Source organism: Gadus morhua, chromosome 12, assembly GCF_902167405.1.
Source record: "Gadus morhua chromosome 12, gadMor3.0, whole genome shotgun sequence".
NCBI lineage: Eukaryota > Metazoa > Chordata > Actinopteri > Gadiformes > Gadidae > Gadus > Gadus morhua.
The window spans coordinates 9,344,361-9,372,183 of record NC_044059.1 but is presented as its reverse complement, the minus strand read 5'-3'; the positions used below and the strand labels follow the sequence as shown (position 1 = coordinate 9,372,183).

At 41.1% G+C, this 27,823-nt stretch overlaps 1 protein-coding gene across 1 annotated transcript; it reads left to right on the top strand.

Annotated features, from left to right (window-relative positions):
• The first annotated feature begins 1,704 nt into the window (after positions 1 to 1,704).
• On the top strand, positions 1,705 to 27,774 carry gipc3 (GIPC PDZ domain containing family, member 3). Its single transcript, XM_030373104.1, has 7 exons — positions 1,705 to 2,546; positions 6,703 to 6,888; positions 7,298 to 7,478; positions 22,517 to 22,626; positions 23,217 to 23,298; positions 25,845 to 26,000; positions 26,946 to 27,774. Exons 1-6 carry the CDS (start codon positions 2,211 to 2,213, stop codon positions 25,994 to 25,996), a joined length of 1,047 nt encoding a protein of 348 aa, XP_030228964.1. The 5' UTR covers positions 1,705 to 2,210; the 3' UTR covers positions 25,997 to 26,000; positions 26,946 to 27,774.
• Positions 27,775 to 27,823: the final 49 nt, after the last annotated feature.

Here is a 27,823-nt window from a genome sequence, read left to right as displayed (position 1 = left end):
TGCCCTTCCCCATCAGGCCCGTATGCACTGGTGTCGGCAACACGTGCACTGGAACCTGAACATTGGAGGAACGTTATGTTCAGTGATGAGTCCAGTCCGGCATGAGGAGGAGGTGCCAGGCTGTTGTGGCTGTGTATGGTTCTTCTACACGCTACTGAGGCTCCTGTTTGTGAAATTAATGAATTGTTAAATTGGCAACATGTCTTGTTACTTCAAACTTCAATCATCCAACCCACCAAACACCAAACAAGTCAATGGCAGAATAGGCTGTTTGGCATTGGCAGATTGGCAAATTTTTCATGGGCGCAACTCACATACTCAGCTCTGCTGCTCATCCCACAAGTGCATGTTCCTTACAAATGGAGCACCCTTTGAAAGGGAACTATACAGGCTTTCCAACGGTAGATTTATTGCCAAAAAGCATTGTTACCACAGAGAAATAATCAACAAAACACAAATTTCCTTACTTTTTGTGCTGAGTTTGTATAATAATATAGTAAGGCAAGTAATAAGGTCAAACTAGTAAAATTTGCTAGTTTCTTCCATTATAGTCTCACTTAGGGTAATACTCCTGGCATGGTCCTTCGAATGCAAAGACAAAATGTGATAAATATGATGATGATGCTTTGATGTAGTAAAAAGTAATTTAGAAGGGCACTTAGTTGTAGTAAATTATCTTGACAGTCCTTAGTGGAAACCTCAATTTAAATCTCTTTGGAGATTAGGGGGGTAGAAAATTCCATGGCTTTAACGGAAAAACATGCGATTACCAGGAATTTCCACATGGGAAATTGTTGTCTGCAAGGGCAGACAGAATGCTGTTGTTTTTTGATTCAACCTTCCCAGAACATCGTACGAGCCGTGGATCACATGAGACAAAAGGGAGATGACAAAAATCGTCATCATATGCAACATCATGACAGTTGCAACATGTGATCAATAGTTTCCAGTGCAACAGTTCTACACATAAAAATAGAGATATTTTAGATGTAGACCTTGAATAACAAGAGAAAGGATCTTAGTCAAATATAATACAGATCAGATACATTAAATTGCCTTTTTCAGACCCGAAAGTTTCTAAAATACAACTGGAGAGAATGTAGCAGATTATAATATATTGATACAATGTCTGAAAAAAAAAACATGCCCTCTGCCTCAACATTGTGTTCGCTCCACAATAACATACTGTAGCGGCAACCAAGAAGCACACGCAGTCAGGTTTTAACTCAACTGTAGCTCTGCGTCCCATGCACCGCACGACTGCAGGCTACTTTTAATCCACACACAAACGCACCAGAAAACAGCACACCCAACATGAACAAATATGACACAGTCAGCGATGTATAACGATAAATACATAGTAGCATTGAACAACACACAACTAAACAACACCCCGAACCCATCAACCCCCACTCAACCCAACAACAAACAAAGACTTTAAAACCCCATTTCATCAACTGAAAACACTTAACTCCCAGGATCCCCATACGCGGGTCGCCACAATACTAAACGTTTCCCTGTAAAGCCCTTTGAGACGCGTCAGACATGAAACACCTGTGCATCAGGCTATCTGCCATTGTTCATGTCAGTGTGCAGAGGTGAAAAAGGTCACGGCTTGGCCATACAGACCCTTCCTCCGATAAGGTTGAGGTCTTGTAGGGGGGTGTGGGGTAAGGGTTGGTGGGGAGGGGCCTCTCACCTATTATAAGGTATCACCTTACCTCCAACACTGACACATTGTCTGCATCCATTTCCCATGTGGCATCCTTCCCCCTTTCTCTTATTCATCAATATAGTAAAACAACTTCCCTAATAGTCGACACTTGACTAATCAGGCCTACACTCAGACACTCATCATTCATGTGCAGCATGTCTAACGCTCTGATTGAGTCTGTTAACCTTGACGTAACGATGTCTTGTGTTATAAAGAAGCTCCTTGCGCGAATTAGCCAGGGCTCGGGTGTCATTCACATGATCCCCGGCCTACTACGGATCAGGTTCCTCCACTGTGGGGGACAAGCAAGGCCTCTTTACGGCCTGCGGCTGTTACCTAGCTACCCTCATCACTAATTCAGCGCCCCCAGCGAGCTGCCCTAGGTGTTCTACTAGGTGCTCCCGACAGCAGCAGGGACAGTTTCTCTGCGCCCCGGCCAGAGAAGCACACAACCCAGGCTCCGGTACGAAGACGACTACGGTCAAGAACGGAGCCCATGGAGAACGGAGAGGCCAAGAGCCCCCAGACCGAGGAGGAGACTGTGGCGATTGCAGCGGCGGCGGCGGCGGCTCCGGAGACAGGGGCCCCAAATGACGAACCGAAGGCCCAAAGCCAGACGACCGGCCCTAACCCGGAGGGCTCGGAACCCACGGCACCCCCGCTGCCCCCTCCGTCGCCACCTCTGGCGGGCCCAGCGGAGTATCCCAGGCCCAGGCTCGTGTTCCACACCCAGCTGGCCCACGGGAGCCCCACGGGACGCATCAGCGGCTTCACCAACGTCAAGGAGCTGTACGCCAAAATCGCAGAGGTGTTCAACATCTCCGCCTCTGAGGTAAGGCATCCATTTTAATTTGTACTACACAAGCTAAGAGTTCACCCGGGTTGAGGAGAGAGCTATTGTTTTGTTCACGGTTGACTGCACTTCCTGGCCAGGTAGAAATTAAGCTGAAAGCCAACGGTGGATAGATCGGATCATCTGGCCGGTAAAACATTGCAGGGGTTACATATTAAAATGCTTAATTGGCAGGTAGGCTTTTTTCCGGTTTGGCAGATAGCAAAAACAAAAGCCTTTTTGAACCCTGCTGAGATATGATAACCAATAACCAGAATAACGGCTTGCTGTTTGTTTTGTACGTGGCATTGTTTTGGTTAAATGTATGTCTGACGGTGATAATGATACGGTAGTAATCAGCACTGTAAGCGCGGTGGTCAGTCGAGGTCTGTGTCGGGTTTTGTCTGGTGCTGGGGGAAGGTGTTACATTTCGGCTCTTCCGACAGCGTTTCCATGATGCGCTCGCTGAAGAGGGTTACACCTCGTCGCCACCAGCTGTCTGGGCCGGCACTAATTCAATCCGTTGTCGGGATCAATAATGCAAATAAATAAACTAAAAATTATCTTTAGTTTGACGGGTGACGGAGTAGGCAGCGGTGGCAAAAGTGCACATTCTTCACTAAAGTAGAAGAACAGATACTTGTTTATAGAAAGGCTCTAGTAAAGTAGAAGTACTGATTCAACTTCCTTACTTAAGTAAAAGTGGAAAATTACAGGCTCTGAAATGTATTCAAAGTATAAAAGTAAAGAAGTATCCCTGGGACATTCTACATGCTGTTTCTGTGCAAAGCTAACTGAACCGCACATCATATTAATATAATTCAAAGACTGTTTGGGTTGGAACCATTCTAACTTCAAATGAAATAAAAAATTAAATGAAGATGTACTTTGCGCCGATGAACAAATCAGTTTTGAATTTCAGCAGCGGAACTGTTTTTCTAGAAACTTTTTTGCTAGAAATTCGTCTTCTACAGGACTAAAAACCATACTTAATTACAGTAACAAAGTTTTCGTTAATTCCCACCTCTGCACATACAGCAGATAAAGGGGAATCATACTGATAAGATTGGAAGAAACCTTCATGTGAAGCGCAGTGTATCAGGGGTTTTGAACCCAGCATCTTGCGTTAAATATTGTACTAATTGTATTGTGTCACTGAAGATTTTAAATGAAGATAGATGGCTGAGGCATTAAAATGGCCAATTTAAATTGCATAAAAGTCAGATCTGCTTTTTCCCTAATGTGACCAACATTCCCTAATGTGACCAACATTTCCCTAATGTTGGTCACATTAGGGAAAAAACAGATCTGACTTTTTATATCTATTTTGGAACAACTTAGCATGAACAAGTTAAAAGAATCACTTTGACAGTGTATCTGAACAGAACATGTTCTTATGATCCGTTTGATTTCCAAACACAATTTGTCATTGTGTGGATACATTCGTAATACAACTGCCATAGCTAAATGGAACAGAACTCGATGTTCTGGATACTCTCTGTCCGGCTACGTCATTCAACAGATTCAGTTTAAATGGAAAGTGGATTTCTTGAATGATTTGGTAACAATGTGTGGTCACAAGCTACATTACTCTTTTATCAGACACCTAGTGTGTGTGTGCAGGCTGGATGCGTGCGTGGAAGGTGTGTATATATATATATGGTCTATATATATTCACAGGGAGAGGGGGATGGACAGAGAGAGTGAGTCAGGGGGAGGGTGGAAAATAAGACACACAGAAGGAGATAATGTACACTATGGTCGTATCCTCAGGTAATACACATTAAGATAAGAGGCTGACATTGGTCTTATCGCATGCTTATCGGCGGCGGCGCTGCCAAGGCCAATCTAACACGCTGGTGCAAAACAAGCAGTCGCACGCGAAGGGGTAAATGAATTGAATGGCTGAGATATGTGTCTTCATACATTCCATAGGAAGTGACCTTGACCGGCTTATCAGCACACACAGAGACTGAAGCTACACATTCAAAGCTGTTTACACCTGCTTGTAACAAGTTTCCTTTAGATCCACTATACGTAAAATTTTGTTAAGTCAAAGAATTATAGTACTTCCCTATATAATTATAATGATTAATCTGCAATGCCATATGATATGAAATCACTTTCACGACCAGACAAGTTATGTTATCAGGAGCTGAACAAAGTAACAGACAGATCACAGTATATTATGTTATTTACATAGGCCATTGAAACGATGGCTATATAAGTAGGCTTCTGTAGCAAAAAGGCCTACTCAACATAAGTAGCTAATTTTGACATAATATATGTAGTATGCGGCTAAAACAAATGAAATAAACCCTCACTGATGAACAAATTAATGAATTGGTGGCTGATATGGTCTTATAGTTTATAACAGAGCTGGTCGTGTACTCAAGGCATACAATTATGAAAATATGTTGTATTGGGTTTCAGTGCATTCCACAAGGTGACGACCCAGGCTTTGAAGTTTGAAACGTAGGTCTTCTTCGTAGGAAATTGATGTGGTAACCTTTAAAATGCACTGAGGCTGTACAGGAACTGATGCTCAGCTGTTACTTTCATTTCACAACCATTTACAAGCCGCAAAATACAGAACAAGGGCCTGACCTTTTTTCGGGGACAATTGTATGTTTTTTTCAGGGTGACACACTCAGAGCCCCAGTTCCCGTTTGACCCAGCGCTTAAAAATGCATCATACAATACACTGATATACCTGGCTGACCCTCACTGTTTTCGTGGTTGTATTGCCATAAACAGTTTTACATCATATGCATCAGGGGTTCCCACGCCTACCCCCCCCCGGAAAACTACACCACCTTAACTAACACCTTTTCTGGCGGAAACCCTGTACATGTGAACAACAACGTGTCTATTAAAAGTTGTATTCGGTGGACCAACCCTATTTTTTCATGTCTGTATGAGTACAGATGGAGACATTTAGGCCTTACATGAATTGTGGTTCACACGGATTACAAATGCAAGCACGGATTGTCAATCTCTTCAAACAGATTGGTAATAATTTCGCACCGATTAACAATACAAACACAGACGACTAATGCACGCAGGTATTGGAAATCTGTTTACATTAACAATATAGAGAAACATTAACCCCCATGGCTCTATCGCCTTTGAGTAGGCTTATCCAGTGAGTGACTGAAGTCAGGCTCAGAGAGTTTATGGGAAGCCTGATTGAACATGCTTGATTGGGGAAGCTAAGACGTGGATCTTTTGATCATGCTTTCGTGGCAACCGATTACCTTTTTTCAGGCAGTCACATAGCATGGCCTTGAACTGCACTCAGATGGCAATGAAAGACCAATTAGATCACTCCATTGACAACCACTCGTTGAGAATCACCTGTGTGTGTGTGTGTGGTCTTTTTGGTTGTGAAATACCACCAACATTAAATGTAAATGCAGTGTTACAACATTTGCATTTACTTTAACTCTGTATTGACTATTTCTTTTTATCCATGCTTTTATCTGAAAAATCGTACAGATTTCAGATACAGTTCCTTAATGAAGCAGTGGTGAGGCCTGCCTCAAGGACGTCTGTGTAGGCGCCCGGTGGCATACCTTTGGGATCTGACATAATAGGGCAGAGGCTATTTATCTTTGACTGAGACATCCAAAAGCTTGACACTCCACTGCCCCTGCTGACTGAGTTTAACAATGCTATTTTGATGGAACACAAGTTCCTCTCTAACAAACATCAGAGATAGAATGACATCTATTTTAAGTTATTACCGAATCCTATATGTGTTTTCAAGTCTGACTTAATCCGTTTTCAATTTCCCAAGAAAATACTATTTCTACCTGTGCAGGTTTCTGAAACCATGCTGCCCTCTAGTGTTCAACAAAGTGGTGGACGTATGTAAATCGAGTGAATACAACATTTATAAAACGGACTCACATATACACAGATGGGACTTCTGACTTCAGTAAGGAGTATAAGCTCTGTTCCATAATTAAATAGTGGATTCAGGGTATAGTGGATACACAGGGCCATATGGCATCATAAAGTTTTTATTCCTTATCGCACCCTATGTAACTTGGTCCACTTTGAATGAATTTGCTTCTCTCTACATCTTCTCTACCAACCATGATCCCTCATTCTCAAAGCGACCTAAGCTCTGTTTTGGTTTCTCACTCCTTAGATCTTGTTCTGCACCTTGAACTCACACAAGGTGGACATGCAGAAGCTGCTGGGGGGGCAGATCGGCCTGGAGGACTTCATCTTCGCCCACGTCCGGGGGGAGACCAAGGAGGTGGAGGTGACCAAGACGGAAGACGCCCTGGGCCTCACCATCACGGACAACGGAGCCGGCTACGCCTTCATCAAGGTGGAGGATAAGGAAACCATGACGATAGCGGTATCATAAAACAGTTAGGGGTTACAACGGGACATAAGAACAGTTAGGATTATATAACAGAACAGACCCTTTTAAGGAATTTCTCTTAATTGTAATAATATTTTCATGAATTGTGTAGAGAGAGAGAGAGAGAGAGAGAGAGAGAGAGAGAGAGAGAGAGAGAGAGAGAGAGAGAGAGAGAGAGAGAGAGAGAGAGAGAGAGAGAGAGAGAGAGAGAGAGAGAGAGAGAGAGAGAGAGAGAGAGAGAGAGAACTTTATTAATCCCCAAAATTCCTTTGTGATTTGGTGATTTACCCTTCTGCTATCGGTCTCGGGTGTCACCGCCTAGCTTAGCTTTGGGCTACTCGCTGACACCACTTTGCACTGACCTTTCCTCCAGAGAATAAAGGAAGGCAGCACCATAGACCAGCTGAAGACGGTCTGCGTCGGGGACCACATCGAAGCCATCAACGACCAGAGCATCGTGGGCTGTCGGCACTACGAGGTGGCCAAGATGCTGAAGGAGCAGCCGCGGGGGGTGCCGTTCACCCTGCGGCTGGTGGAACCCAAGAAGGCCTTCGGTGAGTCCTGATGGGAGACACGACTCGCCCACCCAGGGTGGCAGTGGAGTTTATTTCAATACAAATCATTATTTGTGTACTCACTTTATTTAAGTTTTACACACACACACACACACACACACACACACACACACACACACACACACACACACACACACACACACACACACACACACACACACACACACACACACACACACACACACACACACACACACACACACACACACACACACACCAGTGAATTGTTTTTTACAGTTTGGACACATAAAATATAGGTGATCTGGTAGCTATAATTAAAGGCACGTCTGCATGAACAAGCTGAAGGCCCAGTAGAGAAGGTCTGAATTGTCCAGCCTGATTCTCTGGCGCCCTCTAGCGACAGCATCCGGATTATTCAAATGAGCACGATGACGTGGCACATATGCAAAAGCTGAACGCGACTTCTGCAGCAGCCTCTGCTTGGTCCACATCTGGAGTAAGCAGCTGGTGGAGAGAGACGGGATGCCTTGCTCTGTCATCTGACCCGTTGTAAATATAGTGGCCAGGTCGTCGTATAAGATATATCATAAACTCATAATCTCATGGGAAACACCAACGATGTAGTTTTACAGATTTACCTTCTTTTTTTTTTACTGAAAATCGGGTCACATTTAATTTGTAGAAACATAGTTGTGGATGCAGCGCCCTCCTTTGACCAGATACGATCACTACATCCCGTTCAGTTGAGTCAACGCATACAATTGAATCCAAACTCCTACTGCACGACAGCAATATAGTGTTGTTTTAATTTCCACTGACAAATTTACTTGTTGTACATTTATTGGACATATTGTACAGTTGCTTTGGATAAAAGTGTCTGCTGAATGCCCTAGATATAATTGTTAATGTAAATGTAAAAATAACTGTATAGGCCTACTATTAATAACCTTGGTTTGTACTTACAAGTTGTATCAGCTCTCTCACTTAAAATGAACCATGTAGGCCTAAAGAAAAACAACCCTAGCCATTATCTTGATTTAACTGGAACAATGCTTGTAACCATAGGGGATTCCGGCATGTAGGCCTATTTAATTTAAAAAAAGTCATGAATGTTTATATTTGTCCAGCTTGTAATTCATCCCGGGTATAATGCTGTAGGGGTGTGTGTGTATGTTCAGAGACTTGTCTTATAAACATACTAAAGGTTCAGACACAGACGTTTCAAAGGGTCTTGCCAAAGTGTTTTCCACATGACACACATTCAACTCACTGAGTTATTTTTAATTCGCAAGTTCTTTCTTTCAAATGAACATACACTAATATAGAAATATAATGACCTATCCCAATGTAATTGTGTCATTATAAAGATGAAATTGACCACTACTGCTGAGAAAATGTAGGAAGTATAGTGTGTTTAAACAATAGTTGTCAGATATACTGCAGAACAATTGCTGGGAAGCCAAACTTACACTCTACCAAAAACACACACACACACACACACACACACACACACACACACACACACACACACACACACACACACACACACACACACACACACACACAAACACACACACACACACACACACACACACACACACACACACACACACACACACACACACACACACACACACACACACACACACACACACACACAGTGATTAAGTGTGATTAAGTGTGTACTTCCTCACGTACACCTTTCATTCGCCCCACACTTCCGTGCTAGAAACTGTCCAGCCATTGTATACAGTGAGGGAGCAAAATAGAGTTAATGTTGTCCTCTGTTGCTTGGAGAGGCAGCATTCCCTCACACATAGCCCCTTATTCAACATCACCCAGGAGGGAGTGTTGGTATACTGAATACCATCACGGCTGGGATACAGTCCAGGCGTAGGTAGCCTACTTGAGTGGCTGTGAGTAACCTAACCACAGCTAATCACAGCCAGGCGTCCTTGTGATATTGCTTTTATACAATAGCTCTACAAGCACCAGGAATTAGTTTAAAGTAATAAGGTCCAACAGATTATTATTATTATCAGAAGTCAAATTTTTTATTACTCCGTCCTTTCCCTGCTCTCTGGAATGCTACCATGCCTAGGTCTGCACGTTATCGCCGGCCAGCTATACTTTGTATCATGTACACTTTTCTGAATGTTTATTATTTATTCTGTATTTATTGTTGTGCAGCCAGTGAAAAAAGTGTCTGCCAACATGTCTCTTTTATACTCTCTATCAGCACTAATGGAATGCTAGACTGGACACCAGATGAATCTGCGCGCTCATGTTTTATTTGCTTTCGCAAATGCATCTGGTCCTCTCTCTTTTGGACAGATTTCCAGCAGAACTGGCCCAGATCGGGCCAATCACAACCGTTTATTTAATTAGGAGCGTGTTTGAAATCAAGACCGCCAAGAGGAGCACCTTATTTTCATAAACAACCAAGATGGCTGCAGTTGATGTGTCACACGTTTCGCTGCTCTGATTGGTTATAGGTTCTATCCAATTGTGTCCAGAGGCATTTTTGTTCTGCATCCTTTGATTACGCCCCTGAAAATCCATGTTCCATACTAATATGCATTTGCATATTAGTCTGATAGTGTCAGACTAACTGAATGCCTCTTGTCCAATCAAATAACTTGGTCAGAACTAACCATTGTGTAATGCATATAAGTACAGGGCTTTGATGAATACTCAATTCTGATTGGTCAATCGCAGCATTCCGCAGCCTGTTATCACAGCATGACTCAAGACCCCCCCTAGGTTTCCCGTCGGAGTCCTGCAGCCCCCTGCCTGGGTTTGATTTCCTGATAATGAACAGCTCGCTGTACGTAGTCCCTTCAGGGGCTCCAGACTTATTTTTTTCACTAGGAGCACTGTGGCCCCTAACTGAAAATTGTAGGGGTGCAACCAGAAATTTTAGGGGCACACACCGTTAATCAACATGCCAACCAAATATTCACATTTCTACTAATTTCCACTTTATTACTAATAACTATTTTGATAATATATGCCGAAATTACAATGTGCTGTTTCAAATTCAGTGTCACATTTTATTGTGATTCTCATCTATCCCAACGGTTTGGTTGTGAAATCTTTCTCCTTTGCACAGACGTTTACGCGTGCTCGATAATCTCTAGGACCCCCTCGACACATTAGCGCCATTCCCTATCCTTCTTACACTCATTGGCCTGCTAAAGATTCCGGATTCATTGACGCGCCTCTTCCATGTTTAACGTGTAAAAAAAAAAGAAGGGCAATTTACTGGTCGCACATGCGCGACCAGATGGAAAATTCGTTCGCACACTGTCAAATTCTGGTCGCAAAATGCAACCATTTGGTCGCAGTTGGGAGCCCTGGCCCTTACTTTAAACCGAGGAGCAATTGTGTATGACAAATCTATACCTCAGCATGCACCCTGAGATACTGAAGCCCATATCATGCCCATATCACCACCCCTATCATGACATCAAGTAACACAATTCCTATTTTCATAGTTCATTTGATCATGTTTTGCCAGTGTTGAATTGCGCTTTTTTCCTGGGGGCAACAACGTTACGCTGCATGTCTTTGGAGTTCCACTCCCGTCGGACATCCAAAGTGCTTTGCTCAAAAGCACTTCAGAACGAGTCTTTCAGGATACACATTGGCTGCTGGGCTGCTCCCACCACACCTCAATTTCCTCAGTTTTTTTTATATGCCGGACATACATTCTAAAATACAAAAGTATACAAAAGCGTTTAGTTGAAGTGCATGTACCTCCCCGTGTTCATTAATCCCAGGCCCGGGCTTATCAGACAGGAAACGCAGTCCACACGTGAGGTCACTTCCTGTGGCCAATCAGTACCCCTCGGAGCGTATTCCGTACGGGGTAGGGTTAGGGCGCGTCAGGTCTGTTCGGGATCCAAAGGAAAAAATAGAGATGTTGGCTTGGGGCCCAAGAGGGGTCTCATGATCCTTCCCATCGCTGTAGATTCCTGTTGCATTGAATATTGCTCAGAACACTCACAGAACTACAAAGCGTTGAAGCTGCACTTATGCAAGCAAGGCCAACAACTCAACAATAAACACCAGGGTTAATCTAAAAAGGTGATTTCCTCAATGATCACTGTAATGTGAACCATCACCCCATCTCCATTTCTAAAGTATCCATCATCTTAACTTACTTTAAGAGAGGTGAAACAAAAGTCCCAAGAACCCCCTATAGTGCAGAATAGTCAAATACATTGCATTAGGGTTGGCCCTTATATTTCAGCACAATACAAAGCAAATAGGAAGGTTGTGTATGATTAGGTTTCCTTGTGAAAGTGAATTTACCACTGGACATGATATCTATATAACTAGACAATACACAGACGCATGCGTGACCCTAGCCGACACGCACAACCTATTTCACTGAACACACCTGTCAATCAAATCGCTTATTGGTCTGTGAAAGCAAATTAGGGCCGGTTAATAATTAAAACAACCACCGCCTCTCCCCCTAGCAACGGTGACTGCATAGTCCCCACTAATTGGATGTTTGAATATGATGGATTAGGTTTCACACGCAATGTGATTTATGACGCTAATTACAAAAGCAGTGTACCAGAGACAAGCAGAAGATCAGAAATGCGAGCGTGTAAATACTTAACATCAGGAGACACATTGGCTGGCCCAACAGAACCTGGCTTAAGGCCAAGACACACTTAGAAAACAAGGATAACAAATCGAACATCACAGGTGTTTGTTAACTCCTCGGACCAGACACACACTTTTTATTTGAATTAGGTAACCAAATGAATGGCTAGTGCAGAAACACTTTATGGTGAGGGGGTAGAGTTATCCGCCTGTCGGCCGGGTAACTCTCGGCAACACACATGCATGCAAACACCCACACACGCTACTCAGTCTGGGTGAAATACCTTCACCAGGGGCACATCAAGCTGTAACGTCTGTTCTTTGACCTCCTCGTTTCTTCTCTCTTTATCTCCTGCCATCAGCAATGTTGATTCCCCTGACTGATTGTAGACTCACGGATGCACCGCGTGATTGATCACAAGCGACTCTCTAAAATTTGACGCAGGAGAAAGCAGGATAGCCTGGGAGGAGATGGGAATCACAGCTGTTAATTAGAGGGTTTGAATGCCTGGCGGGCCCCGCCCATGTCGACCTACTGGACCCCTAGCAGCCAATATCATCCCACTGCAGATGGGCGTTCTCGTGTGGTGGGAGTTCCCGTTTACGCAGACTGGAACGCCCCCTTCTTATTCTTTGTCGCCTTTCTCGCTGAACTGTATTAAAATTACAAAGTGTACTACTCCGAAACCATGTAAATAGTGTTGTAAATAAACTTCCAAAGCTTTTCAAATCTTATTTGGCAAATAACTTCACATGGTGTGTCTTTTTACAATTTATTCGTTACCAGCATTCGTAGTGTTGATCAGCAGTGAAATAGTCTGCTATAAGACGTTGACGTCGCTTAGCAACCGAAGACGCTGGGGTTGACAAGTTACCGGACTGCTACCCTTGCAAGTGAACGGAGCGTTCCACGGCATTGAGAAGACCAGTGTAATAAAGGCCTATAAAATGTCTGTTTATGGCATAGATTTCTCCTCAGATTAGGCCAATAAAGCAATGATAACAAAAACAAAAAAAACACAAACGCTCGATCAAAGGCCCCCTCTCCCTCGGGTCAATCAAAACCCTCATTGTTTAACATGAATTGGCTAAACAAATGACCACTGTACCATATTTAAAACCAATTCAAATTGTGAAGAGAATTATTTCCATTGGTCATTCTCAGTGGCGGCTGGCGATCAAACATGTTGGTGGGGCACAGTAACAGACTGGGGTCTGAGGTTTCCCCCCCCCCCTCATATTTTTTTTTGAATTTAATACATTTGATTTCCTGTATTCTGGTGCATTTTGGGGATGGCCACTACCTATTTACCTACTTTTCATTCAGATTCATAGCCTACATCCTGACTTGCAGGGCCTGGACAAGCTTACACTGCATATACAGACCTTCTTCGTGGCCATTCCACCAGCCATTGCTATTGGACCCATTGTTGTTATTCTGATATTGAGACAAATCATGATCACTGTCCTTTAGCGTCCATTTTTTGTGAGTCTCAATGTCTACTTCAAATGCAGTTAGAAATATGGGACAGTTGCCTCATTTTGTTTATATGCTGCAGGCCGAAAGACTAAATTAATATGTAACTTACTTGCTCCTTTTAAGTATAACATTGCTTGGGGAGTCCAATTCCTCCACCGAAAAGGGTGGAAAGTGCTTACAACTCTCTGCTAGATGGCGATCTATGACACTGTTGTTTTTTATCGGTCGTCATGAAAAAAACAAAAGGGGTAACACTGTCGATATTTATCAAATAAAACATAGGGGGTAACACTGTTGTTTTTCACACACTGTCGTTTTAATCAAATGAAACATGAGGGGTAACACTGTCTTTTTAATGAAATGAAAAATAAGGGGTAACACTGTCGTTTTTTATCGGTCGTCATGAAAAAAACATAAGGGGTAACACTGTCGTTTTTATCAAATGAAACATGAGGGGTGACACTGCAATTTTTCTTTGGTCGTCATGAAAAAAACCAGAAGGGGTAACACTGTTGTTTTTGATTGGTCGTCATGAAAAAAAACACAAGGGGTAACAATGTTGTTTTTTATTTGTCGTCATGAAGAAAAACATAAGGGGTAACACTGTTGTCTTTGTCAAATAAAATATAAGGGGTAACACTGTAGTTTTTCATCAGTCGTCATGAAAAAAACATAAGGGAAATAATAGAAAAACACACATACATTTTAATGTCATGTATATCCTCTTTATTGATGATTGATCATTTTGTATTGTCATTGCCTCAGTGGTGCAGTGGTTAGAGCTGTGAGCTAACCCCCTGGAGACCGGGGTTCAAGTCCGGTAGATGGCCTCTGTTGCTCTTATCTCTATTTCATGCGAATTATAAAGTCAAGTATAACAATTGTGTTGACTTTATTAGGTGTCTTGTTGGTGCATTGATAAGTTCGGAGGTTAACCCCCTGGAGACCGGGGTTCAAGTCCGGTAGATGGCCTCTGATATCCTTATCTCTATTTCATGCGAATTATAAAGTCAAGTATAACAATTGTGTTGACTTTATTCGGTGTCTTGTTGGTGCATTGATAAGTTCGGAGGTTGATACTCTTAACAGCTCAGGTTCGGATCCCTGCAAAAATGTCGACTGGGGTACAGCTGTCGTTATTTATTGGTCAACATGGAAAAAACATGAGGGCTAACTCTGTTGTTTTCTATCGGCCGTCATGAAATAAACATAAGGGGTATACTGTCGATATTCATCAAATAAAACAAAGGGGGTAACACTGTTGTTTTTCTTTGGTCGTCATGGAAAAAACCACAAGGGGTAACGCTGTTGTTTTTTATTGGTCTTCATGAAAAACAACATAAGGGGTAACACTGTTGTCTTTGTCAAATAAAATATAAGTCGTTTTTTATTGGTCGTCATGAAAAAAGACTTAAGGGGCAACACTGTTGTTTTTAATTGGTCGTCATGAAAAAAACCATTTGGGGTAACACTGTCGTTTTTCTTTGGTCGTCATGAAAAAGAACATAAGGGGTAACACTGTTGTTTTTTATTGGTCATCATGAAAAAAAACATAAGGGATATCACTGTAGTTTTTTATCAGTCCTCATGAAAAAAAACGTAAGGGGTAACACTGTCGTTTTTTATCGGTCGTCATGAAAAAAAACATAAGGGGTAACACTGTTGTTTTTTATAGGTCGTCATGAAAAAAAACACAAGGGGTAACACTGTTGTTTTTTATTGGTCATCATGAAAAAAAACATAAGGGATAACACTGTCGTTTTTTATCAGTCGTCATGAAAAAAAACGTAAGGGGTAACACTGTCGTTTTTTATCGGTCGTCATGAAAAAAAACATAAGGGGTAACACTGTTGTTTTTTATAGGTCGTCATGAAAAAAAACATAAGGGGTAACTCTGTCGTTTTTCATCGGCCGTCATGAAATAAACATAAGGGGTAAACCTGTAGATATTGATCAAATAAAACATACTGTTACACTGTTGTTTTTCTTTGGTCGTCATGAAAAAAAACATAAGGGGTAACACTGTCATTTTAATCAAATGAAACATGAGGGGTAACACTGCCGTTTTTATCAAGTGAAACAGAAGGGGTAACACTGTCGTTTTTAATCGGTCGTCATGAAAAAAACATAAGGGGTAACACTGTTGTTTTTTATTGGTCATCATGAAAAAAAACATAAGGGATATCACTGTAGTTTTTTATCAGTCCTCATGAAAAAAAACGTAAGGGGTAACACTGTCGTTTTTTATCGGTCGTCATGAAAAAAAACATAAGGGGTAACACTGTTGTTTTTTATAGGTCGTCATGAAAAAAAACACAAGGGGTAACACTGTTGTTTTTTATTGGTCATCATGAAAAAAAACATAAGGGATATCACTGTAGTTTTTTATCAGTCCTCATGAAAAAAAACGTAAGGGGTAACACTGTCGTTTTTTATCGGTCGTCATGAAAAAAAACATAAGGGGTAACACTGTTGTTTTTTATAGGTCGTCATGAAAAAAAACACAAGGGGTAACACTGTTGTTTTTTATTGGTCATCATGAAAAAAAACATAAGGGATAACACTGTCGTTTTTTATCAGTCGTCATGAAAAAAAACGTAAGGGGTAACACTGTCGTTTTTTATCGGTCGTCATGAAAAAAAACATAAGGGGTAACACTGTTGTTTTTTATAGGTCGTCATGAAAAAAAACATAAGGGGTAACTCTGTCGTTTTTCATCGGCCGTCATGAAATAAACATAAGGGGTAAACCTGTAGATATTGATCAAATAAAACATACTGTTACACTGTTGTTTTTCTTTGGTCGTCATGAAAAAAAACATAAGGGGTAACACTGTCATTTTAATCAAATGAAACATGAGGGGTAACACTGCCGTTTTTATCAAGTGAAACAGAAGGGGTAACACTGTTGTTTTTTATTGGTCATCATGAAAAAAACCATAAGGGGTAACACCGTTGTTTTTCTATTGGTCGTCATGAAAAAAAACACAAGGGGTAACACCGCCGTTTTTATCAAGTGAAACAGAAGGGGTAACACTGTCGTTTTTAATCGGTCGTCATGAAAAAAACATAAGGGGTAACACTGTTGTTTTTTATTGGTCATCATGAAAAAAAACATAAGGGATATCACTGTAGTTTTTTATCAGTCCTCATGAAAAAAAACGTAAGGGGTAACACTGTCGTTTTTTATCGGTCGTCATGAAAAAAAACATAAGGGGTAACACTGTTGTTTTTTATAGGTCGTCATGAAAAAAAACACAAGGGGTAACACTGTTGTTTTTTATTGGTCATCATGAAAAAAAACATAAGGGATATCACTGTAGTTTTTTATCAGTCCTCATGAAAAAAAACGTAAGGGGTAACACTGTCGTTTTTTATCGGTCGTCATGAAAAAAAACATAAGGGGTAACACTGTTGTTTTTTATAGGTCGTCATGAAAAAAAACACAAGGGGTAACACTGTTGTTTTTTATTGGTCATCATGAAAAAAAACATAAGGGATAACACTGTCGTTTTTTATCAGTCGTCATGAAAAAAAACGTAAGGGGTAACACTGTCGTTTTTTATCGGTCGTCATGAAAAAAAACATAAGGGGTAACACTGTTGTTTTTTATAGGTCGTCATGAAAAAAAACATAAGGGGTAACTCTGTCGTTTTTCATCGGCCGTCATGAAATAAACATAAGGGGTAAACCTGTAGATATTGATCAAATAAAACATACTGTTACACTGTTGTTTTTCTTTGGTCGTCATGAAAAAAAACATAAGGGGTAACACTGTCATTTTAATCAAATGAAACATGAGGGGTAACACTGCCGTTTTTATCAAGTGAAACAGAAGGGGTAACACTGTTGTTTTTTATTGGTCATCATGAAAAAAACCATAAGGGGTAACACCGTTGTTTTTCTATTGGTCGTCATGAAAAAAAACACAAGGGGTAACACCGCCGTTTTTATCAAGTGAAACAGAAGGGGTAACACTGTCGTTTTTAATCGGTCGTCATGAAAAAAACATAAGGGGTAGCACTGTCGTTTTTATCAAGTGAAACAGAAGGGGTAACACTGTCGTTTTTAATCGGTCGTCATGAAAAAAACATAAGGGGTAACACTGTCGTTTTTATCAAATGAAACATGAGGGGTGACACTGTCATTTTTCTTTGGTCGCCATGAAAAAAACCATAAGGGGTAACACTGTCGTTTTTTATCGGTCGTCATGAAAAAACCATACGGGGTATCACTGTCGTTTTTTATCGGTCGTCATGAAAAAAAACATAAGGGGTAACGCTGTTGTTTTTTATTGGTCGTCATGAAAAAAACACAAGGGGTAACACTGTTGTTTTTATCGGTCGTCATGAAAAAACCAGAAGGGGTAACACTGTCGTATTTTATTGGTCGTCATGAAAAAAGACATAAGGGCAATAATAGAAAAAACCCACATACATTTTAATGTCATGCATATCCTCTTTATTGATGATTGATCATTGTGAATTTTCATCGCCTCAGTGGTGCAGTGGAGTGTACTCTGCCTAACCCACTGGCGACCGCGGCTCAATTTCTGTGGAAAACACAATGTTTAATTTGAAACGTCTTATATAACCACAGACATTTTTAAAAAATAATTCTCAGTGGGAAGTGGAGAGAGCTGTGAGCTAACCCGCTGGAGACCGAGGTTCAAGTCTGGTTGATGTCCTCTGTTGGAATGCTCTTATCTCTATTTTATGCGAATTATAAAGTCAAGTATAACCATTGTGTTAACTTCAGTCGGTGTCTTGATGGTGCATTGATAAGTTCGGAGGTTAATACTCCAAACAGCTCAGGTTCGGATTCCTGCAAAAACGTCGACAGGGGTACCGCTGTCTTTTTATATCGGTCGTCATGAAAAAAACCATAAGGGGTAACACCGTTGTTTTTTTATTGGTCGTCATGAAAAAAAACACAAGGGGTAACACTGTTGTTTTTTGTCGGCCGTCATGAAATAAACATAAGGGGTAAACCTGTAGATATTGATCAAATAAAACATACTGTTACACTGTTGTTTTTCTTTGGTCGTCATGAAAAAAAACATAAGGGGTAACACTGTCGTTTTTATCAAATTAAACATGAGGGGTGACACTGTCATTTTTCTTTGGTCGCCATGAAAAAAACCATAAGGGGTAACACTGTCGTTTTTTATCAGTCGTCATGAAAAAAACATAAGGGGTATCACTGTCATTTTTTATCGACCGTCATGAAAAAAAACATAAGGGGTAACGCTGTTGTTTTTTATTGGTCGTCATGAAAAAAACACAAGGGGTAACACTGTTGTTTTTATCAAATGAAACATAAGGGGTAACACTGTCGTTTTTAATCGGTCGTCATGAAAAAAACAGAAGGGGTAACACTGTCGTTTTTATCAAATTAAACATGAGGGGTGACACTGTCATTTTTCTTTGGTCGCCATGAAAAAAACCATAAGGGGTAACACTGTCGTTTTTTATCAGTCGTCATGAAAAAAACATAAGGGGTATCACTGTCATTTTTTATCGACCGTCATGAAAAAAAACATAAGGGGTAACGCTGTTGTTTTTTATTGGTCGTCATGAAAAAAACACAAGGGGTAACACTGTTGTTTTTATCGGTCGTCATGAAAAAACCAGAAGGGGTAACACTGTCGTATTTTATTGGTCGTCATGAAAAAAGACATAAGGGCAATAATAGAAAAACCCACATACATTTTAATGTCATGCATATCCTCTTTATTGATGATTGATCATTGTGAATTTTCATCGCCTCAGTGGTGCAGTGGAGTGTACTCTGCCTAACCCACTGGTGACCGCGGCTCAATTTCTGTGGAAAACACAATGTTTAATTTGAAACGTCATATATAACCACAGACATTTTTAAAAAATAATTCTCAGTGGGAAGTGGAGAGAGCTGTGAGCTAACCCCCTGGAGACCGAGGTTCAAGTCCGGTTGATGTCCTCTGTTGGAAGACTCTTATCTCTATTTTATGCAAATTATAAAGTCAAGTATAACCATTGTGTTAACATTAGTCGGTGTCTTGATGGTGCATTGATAAGTTCGGAGGTTAATACTCCAAACAGCTCAGGTTCGGATCCCTGCAAAAACGTTGACAGGGGTACCGCTGTCGTTTTATATCGGTCGTCATGAAAAAAACCATAAGGGGTAACACCGTTGTTTTTTTATTGGTCGTCATGAAAAAAAACACAAGGGGTAACACTGTTGTTTTTATCGGTCGTCATGAAAAAAACATAAGGGGTAACACTGTTGTTTTTTATCGGTCGTCATGAAAAAAACATAAGGGGTAACTCTGTCGTTTTTTATCGGCCGTCATGAAATAAACATAAGGGGTAAACCTGTAGATATTGATCAAATAAAACATAGTGTTACACTGTTGTTTTTCTTTGGTCGTCACGAAAAAAAACATAAGGGGTAACACTGTCATTTTAATCAAATGAAACATGAGGGGTAACACTGCCGTTTTTATCAAATGAAACATAAGGGGTAACACTGTCGTTTTTAATCGGTCGTCATGAAAAAAACATAAGGGGTAACACTGTCGTTTTTATCAAATGAAACATGAGGGGTGACACTGTCATTTTTCTTTGGTCGCCCTGAAAAAAAACATAAGGGGTAACACTGTCGTTTTTTATCGGTCGTCATGAAAAAAACATAAGGGGTAACACTGTCGAAATGTATCGAATAAAACATAAGGGGTAACACTGTCGTTTTTATCAAATGAAACATGAGGGGTGACTTTGTCAAATAAAATATAAGGGGTAACACTGTCGTTTATTATCAGTCGTCATGAAAGAACATAAGGGGTAACACTGTCGTTTTTATCAAATGAAACATGAGGGGTGACGCTGTAATTTTTCTTTGGTCTTCATGAAAAAAAACATAAGGGGTATTGCTGTCGTTTTTTATCGGTCGTCATGAAAAAAACATAAGGGGTAACAATGTCGTTTTTATCAAATATCCAAAAAAGACGGGGGTTCAAGTCCGGTTGATGTCCTCTGTTGGAAGACTCTTATCTCTATTTGATGCAAATTATAAAGTCAAGTATAACCATTGTGTTGACTTTAAGTGTCTACATGGTGCATTGATAATTTCGGAGGTTAATACTCTAAAACAGCTCAGATTTGGATCCCTGCAAAAACGACGACAGGGGTACCACTTTCGTTTTTTATTGGTCGTCATGAAAAAAAAACATAAAAAAAAAAAAATTGTCGTTGTCATATAAAATATAAGGGGAAAAACTGTTGTTTTTCATCAGTCATCATGGGAAAAAAATATAAGGGGTAACACTATCGTTTTTATCAAATGAAACGTAAAGGGTAACACTGTCGTTTTTTATCTGTCGTCATGAAAAATCCATAAGGGGTAACACTGTCGAAATGTATCGAATAAAACATAGGGGGTAACACTGTCGTTTTTATCAAATGAAACATGAGGGGTGACACTGTCGTTTTTCTTTGGTCGTCATGAAAAAAAACATAAGGGGTAACACTGTTGTTTATTATTGGTCGTCATGAAAAAAAAATAAGGGGTCACACTGTTGTCTTTGTCAAATAAAATATAAGGGGTAACACTCTCGTAATTTATTGGTCGTCATGAAAAAAAAACAGATTTGAAAATAAATAAATAATTGTCCTTGTCACATAAAATATTAGGGGTAACACTGTTGTCTTTCATCAGTCATCATGGTAAAAAAACATAAGGGGTAACACTGTCGTTTTCATCAAATGAAACGTAAAGGGTAACACTGTATACAATAGAATAGAAACACACGCACGCACACACACACACACACACACACACACACACACACACACACACACACACACACACACACACACACACACACACACACACACACCAATCAGATGGATCCGACCGGGATTTCCGTTGCGATGGGTTTCCTCCATCAGCGACTTATACAATAAACAAATTATGTAAAACGAAACCCCTCTTTCATTTTAAAACAATAGTATGCAAATATGTTGAATAGGCCTCCATCTTTGTTATACTTTTAAAATGTTCCTATATAGCCTATTTTATAGCTTACAAACTGATATTTTAAAGCAGGAATGCGAAATGCAAAATGCGAAATGCATCCTGGGATATTTAACGGTCCCAAGTCCACACCATGGACATATTTGGCTAGCGGTTAGCCCCACCAGGAAGAAAAATAATCTTCGTTCACTTCAACAGAGAAACACTCTGAGCATGCGCTGAGCCTTCGCACGGCTGTCAACTTCCGGAACATTCGCTAGTTAGATTTTCTCAAACAGCAGTTTCAAGTACGGGTAGCATAGAACTAACGTTAGCCAAGTGGGGGCTCCATGATTGCTAAATCTAACGAGAGAGGTAAAATTGCCATTAAGGAAGGAAAACATAGTATGCTCTTTGCAACTGTGCTTCGCAGTATGCCTTGCGAAACCCAGTATGCCTCTCGAAACACCTCGTGATTGGTCGATGAAAAGCTACCAGGAACGCCTAATGGGCGTTCTTGTGTCATGCCGGAAACGCCCAAGCCTGCAGCTGGACCCTTCTCCTAGCAGCAGAGCTGGGGACAAGATGGCCGCCGGCTCCGGTTGGGGCAGAGCGGCGAGAGAAAAGCCTTGTTCGACTATGGAATAGTTCAATACCACATAGTTATAGGAACATCATGTGTTTGAGCTTAATAATTTAGTTTAATACAAAAAACACATTATTATTTTATTGATTCCTTCACTACTTTGCAAATTAAACATGCAAAGTAAATTTTTGGTAATGAATGTTAATTGTATAATGGCCTTGGAATTCCCCTTTAAAGTCTGTGAAAACAAACTGTTGTCTTGATGTCCATCGGCGAATTAAAGCGTGTGTGTGTGTGTGTGTGTGTGTGTGTGTGTGTGTGTGTGTGTGTGTGTGCGTGTGTGCGCGTGCGTGTGTGTGTGTGTGTGTGTGCGGTCCAGATATGATCGGAATGAGGACCAGGGCACCAAAGTCCAGCGAGGGGAAGATGGTGAACGGAAAAGAGACACTGCGTCTACGCTCCAGAGGCTCCGCCACCGTCCAGGAAACGGTGATTACACACACGCATGCGCACACAAGCACGCACAGGCACGCACGCGCGCAGACACACACGCACGCACGCGCACACACATACACAAATATATGTGTGCAAGTTTATTGTGTGTGTGTATGCATGAGTGTGTTTACGCGTTGGATGTGTGCGTGTATACCTATGTATCAGTGTGTTTGATTATATGTGCGCGAGTTTTCTCACACAGATACAATAATACACACTCACACATTTGTATACAACCCTTCAGCCACTCCCACCCCTGCCCTAAGGCCAGTCTCAATCTAACACACTTTCAAACACAAACAAGGGCCCTTACCACAAACAGGTACACACAAACACAGACCAGAGCAAAGGAAGCTAAGACCCAGACACATCGCTATGCACTGTTTGTAGATTTCATATTTTGCCAAGAGTAATCGGTTTATAATACAATAAACAAGCATATCTTCACAATAACACACTCACTATAAACCACAAGCTCAGGCCCCTGTGGTTCAAGTCTGTGAATGTTCTGACTCTAATGATGGATGCTATGGCCTTAAATCAAGAAGTATATACATACATATAACAAGTGTTTCCTCTGGCAGCCCGATGAGTTTGAGGAACAGGCCACCAAGAAGGTGGATGACCTGCTAGAGAGCTACATGGGCATCAGAGATCTGGAACTGGGTAAGATACCACTACTACTACCACCACTACTACTACTTCTACTACTATTACTACTACCACCACTACTACTACTACTAATAACACCACCACTACCACCACTACCACTACCACCACCACTACCACCACTACTACTACTACCACTACTACTACTACTACTACCATTACTACTAACACCACTACTACTACTACTACTATTACAACCACCACTACCACTACTACTACTACCACCACTACCACTACTAATAACACCACCACTACTACTACCACCACTACTACTAATAATAACACCACCACTACTACTACCAACACTACTACTACTAATAACACCACCACTACCACCACTACTACTACTACTACTACCACTACTACTACTACTATTACTACTAACACCACTACTACTACTACTACTACTACCACTACTACTACTACTACTACCATTACTACTAACACCACTACTACTACTACTACTACTATTACAACCACCACTACCACTACTACTACTACCACCACTACTACTACTAATAACACCACCACTACCACTACTACCACCACTACTACTACTACTACTATTACTACTACCACTACTACTACTACTACCACTACTACTACTACCATTACTACTAACACCACTACTACTACTACTACTATTACAACCACCACTACCACTACTATTACTACCACCGCTACTACTACTACTACTACTACCACTACTACTACTACTAATAACACCACCACTACTACTACCAACACTACTACTAATAACACCACCACTACTACCACCACTACTACTACTACTACTATTACTACTACCACCACTACTACTACCACCACTACTACTACTACTACCACTTCCACCATTACTACTACTACTACTACAGCTGCTACTACTACTTCTACTACTACTACTATTACTACTACAGCTGCTACTACTACTACTACTACTTCTACTACTACTACTATTACTACTACCACCACTACTACTACTACTACTACCACCACTACTACTACTACTACCACTACCACCACTACTACTACTACTACAGCTGCTACTACTACCAGCACTACTACTACTACCACCACTACTACTACTACTATTACTACTACCACCACTACTACTACTACTACTATTACTACTACCACCACTACTACTACTACTACTACCACTACCACCACTACTACCACTACCACCACTACTACTACTACTACAGCTGCTACAACTACTATTCTAACAACTATGACTACAACTACTACTATCAAATTAATAACCATATTATGGGTAATAATATAAATAAACACAAAAGTGTATACAATAATTATGTTAATAATAATTACTATCTATGTTGCACCTTACATAACAACTTTTTTGGTCGTTTTTGGAAAGCGACCTACTGCTAACTAGCTTAGCATACGTCATTGAGCAAGCAGCAAAGCATTTCGCCCCAATTGTTCCCCATCAAAGACATTAGTCTCTCCTCGGATAGCCTTGCCGACTCCTGCTATCAATTAAATGTTTGTAGAGTTCTCCACACACCTCATGTTTAACTGGAGTTTTTACGTTAAATTTTAAATGCTTTCAAGTGAAATCCGAACCAAACCGCAAATACTTTGATGTGCCGCTTTAAGTAAAAACTCATATCAGCTGTCCCACCTCCTAGTTTAACTACCCTCCTGTTAACAAACAAACATCTTGAACCTTTTGAGTCACAATCTAAGCTTGCTTTCAAGTGACATCTGAATCAAGACACAAAGGCTTTTATCTGCTTATCTATAAAATTGAAAAGTTCCATCAGCCGTCCCTCCCCTTAGTGGATCCTCTTGTGGACAAACAAACATTTTGAACCTTTGGAGTCAAATTTAGGCATGCTGGAGTGTTCCGGAAAGTGAACCAACACTTTCCCCACTCTATTCAGCGTTACTTGTGGAGTCAAGGGAGAACAGAACATGCCCTATAAGGAATAGTCTGATGTCTAACAGAGACACTGTTTATGCATTTCTTTACGAATTGCAAGGTTGCATTCCTCTGATGTCATCTAGTAATGGCTATATTTCCCAGGGCTCGGAGGAATAGTGTCCTTTGTACACAGAGAGCTTAATGGATGTTTAGTCCACATATAGGATGAGGAGAAGGGCGGGGGGGGGGGGGGGGGCACACACACATACACACACACACACATACAGGCTATCTTTGGAGTGATTGTTTGTTTAGAGGCAGTTCACATCAGTTGAATATGTGATGTAAAACTGCCTGCGGAAGGAAAGTCAGTGTATTCCTTTGTCCCTTATTAAGAGTTAAAAAAAAGTAATCTTGCTGGACTGAGACATTTGAAAATATGAATACAACCATAAAAAGGTCTTACATTTAAGGCTTGGATATAAAGTATTTACGTCCTTAACTTTGGACTAAATCTTATTAAAACAATGGTTCTAGATTTGAGTTGGAGGGGCGGGAGGACATGCAGAACTTCAGCATTCTGGTCAAGTCATGAATGCACCCTTACATGTGTCGTCTTTGTCATCGTCTTCATCATCTTCCTCCTTCTCCCCAGCGACCACAATCGTGGAGGCGGGGAAGGACAAGAAAAACCCTGACGACTTCGCCGAGGCCCTGGACTCGGTCCTGGGGGACTTTGCCTTCCCGGATGTCTTCCTATTTGACGTGTGGGGTGCCATCGGAGACGTCAAGAACGGCCGGATATAGTCAGGTACAAAACCAGAGAGGGGGGGGGGGGGGGAGAGGGGGAGGGAGAGAGGGTGGGGGAGAGCCAGCAGAACCAGAGAGAGACAGAGAAGGGAGGGAGAGACAGAGAGACACAACCAGAGTGGGAGAAGGCAGGCAGTTAAGAGAAGGGAGAGAGGGATAAGGAGATAGGGAAGAGGGGGGAGGATAAATGGGGGAAGGTGAGAGAAGGAGCGAAGGGGAGGGGGAGATATAGGGGGAGAGACAGGTACAAACACGAGAGAGAGAGAGAGAGAGAGAGAGAAAGAGAGAGAGAGAGAGAGAGAGAGAGAGAGAGAGAGAGAGAGAGAGAGAGAGAGAGAGAGAGAGAGAGAGAGAGAGAGAGAGAGAGAGAGAGAGAGTTTAGAGGTCGCTCACTTTCCATGAACAGTGGTAGTAATCTTATTGAATCTAATTCTGACAACAAACATACTCAGCCCTAAGCCAATGCTAGACATGTTACGCAATGTCCTGTCGACAAACCATAAAAGTTCACATTGAATCAACACAAGTGCCATGGGGCAGAGCAGGAAGTGTGATAAGGCCATCTGAAACTATAAGGACTTCATCCGGCGGTCTTCACACGCTCCCTCGAATGGACGTAAAAGAGTTATGAGGGTCACATGACATTTAGAACTAATTTACGGAGAAAGATCAGGAATTGATCATCGTTGAAGGAATAATAATTTATTGATGATAGAATTATTAAATGTTATTTTTTTAATATTTAAACTAAGAATAGTTGACAGGTTTAGTGAATGTTGAACTTTGACCACCCCTTCAAGCATGCATACACATTAAAACAGTAGACCATATATCTATAGAAGAGATATCTTACAACCTCAAGAGGATTATTTGTATTTATATCAAGCCGGTTTCCAACAAGTTTCTGACATTGTATATTTTATTTCCCTCCCCCCTCCCCTAAAAGACGTCTAGGTCCTTTGCTGGAACTTGACATAAGTCAGAGTAAACCACCCAAAAGAGGCAATCACTAGATGTTTCCGCGGCTAAGCAAGAAAAGAGGTTGCAGAAGGTCTGGCCTTAACACATTCCGACCATTCCATCAACTTTAAAAGTCTCTGTTGACGGCAGCCAAGACTCAAACAAATAACTGGGCCCCCGGAGAAGAACAGATGGTTTTTTGGACGAGGAAAGTATCACCACACACACGCAACCTATCGCTTTCCCGCTATTGTGTGCTGTAATAGTGGGGTAATACTCTAGACGGGGTGACGTCTAGATACAGTTAATCCCAGCCACACCACTCCTCCACCAGCCGAAAACGAGGGTTTAGGGGGGGAAAACAACATGCTAACTTTTATGCTAACTTTACATTGGATAGCTTAAGGTTGACCTTGGCGAATGAGATGTAATGTGTTGATCAATCTCCATCAAATCTCTCCACTGAGTTATAACGGTCTTCATCTTCAAGTGGGGGGCTTTTAATATTAAAATGTTAGTAAGTTAAGTATTGATTCTTGACAGGGGCTCTTTTGGTGCGTTTAGAGCCGCTACTGTGTTTCAAGACATTAATGTAAATAGGTGTTGACCTGATGTATAAATATTAATACAGATGAAAACATTACAACGTAACAACTTAATAGTGTTCTTAACAGGCACACTGTGTGCCGTTTTCTTTTCCTCACTTTTTGTAAGAAGAATACAACTCCAGAAAGACTTGTTTTCCAACAGCGTAAACATTCCACTTGTTTTTCATATATAACTTGTAATTGTTAATAAAACATTGCATATCCTGACTGGCAATCAGTTGCTTTCAATTTTTTTTAATTGCTTTCCATTGTGTTT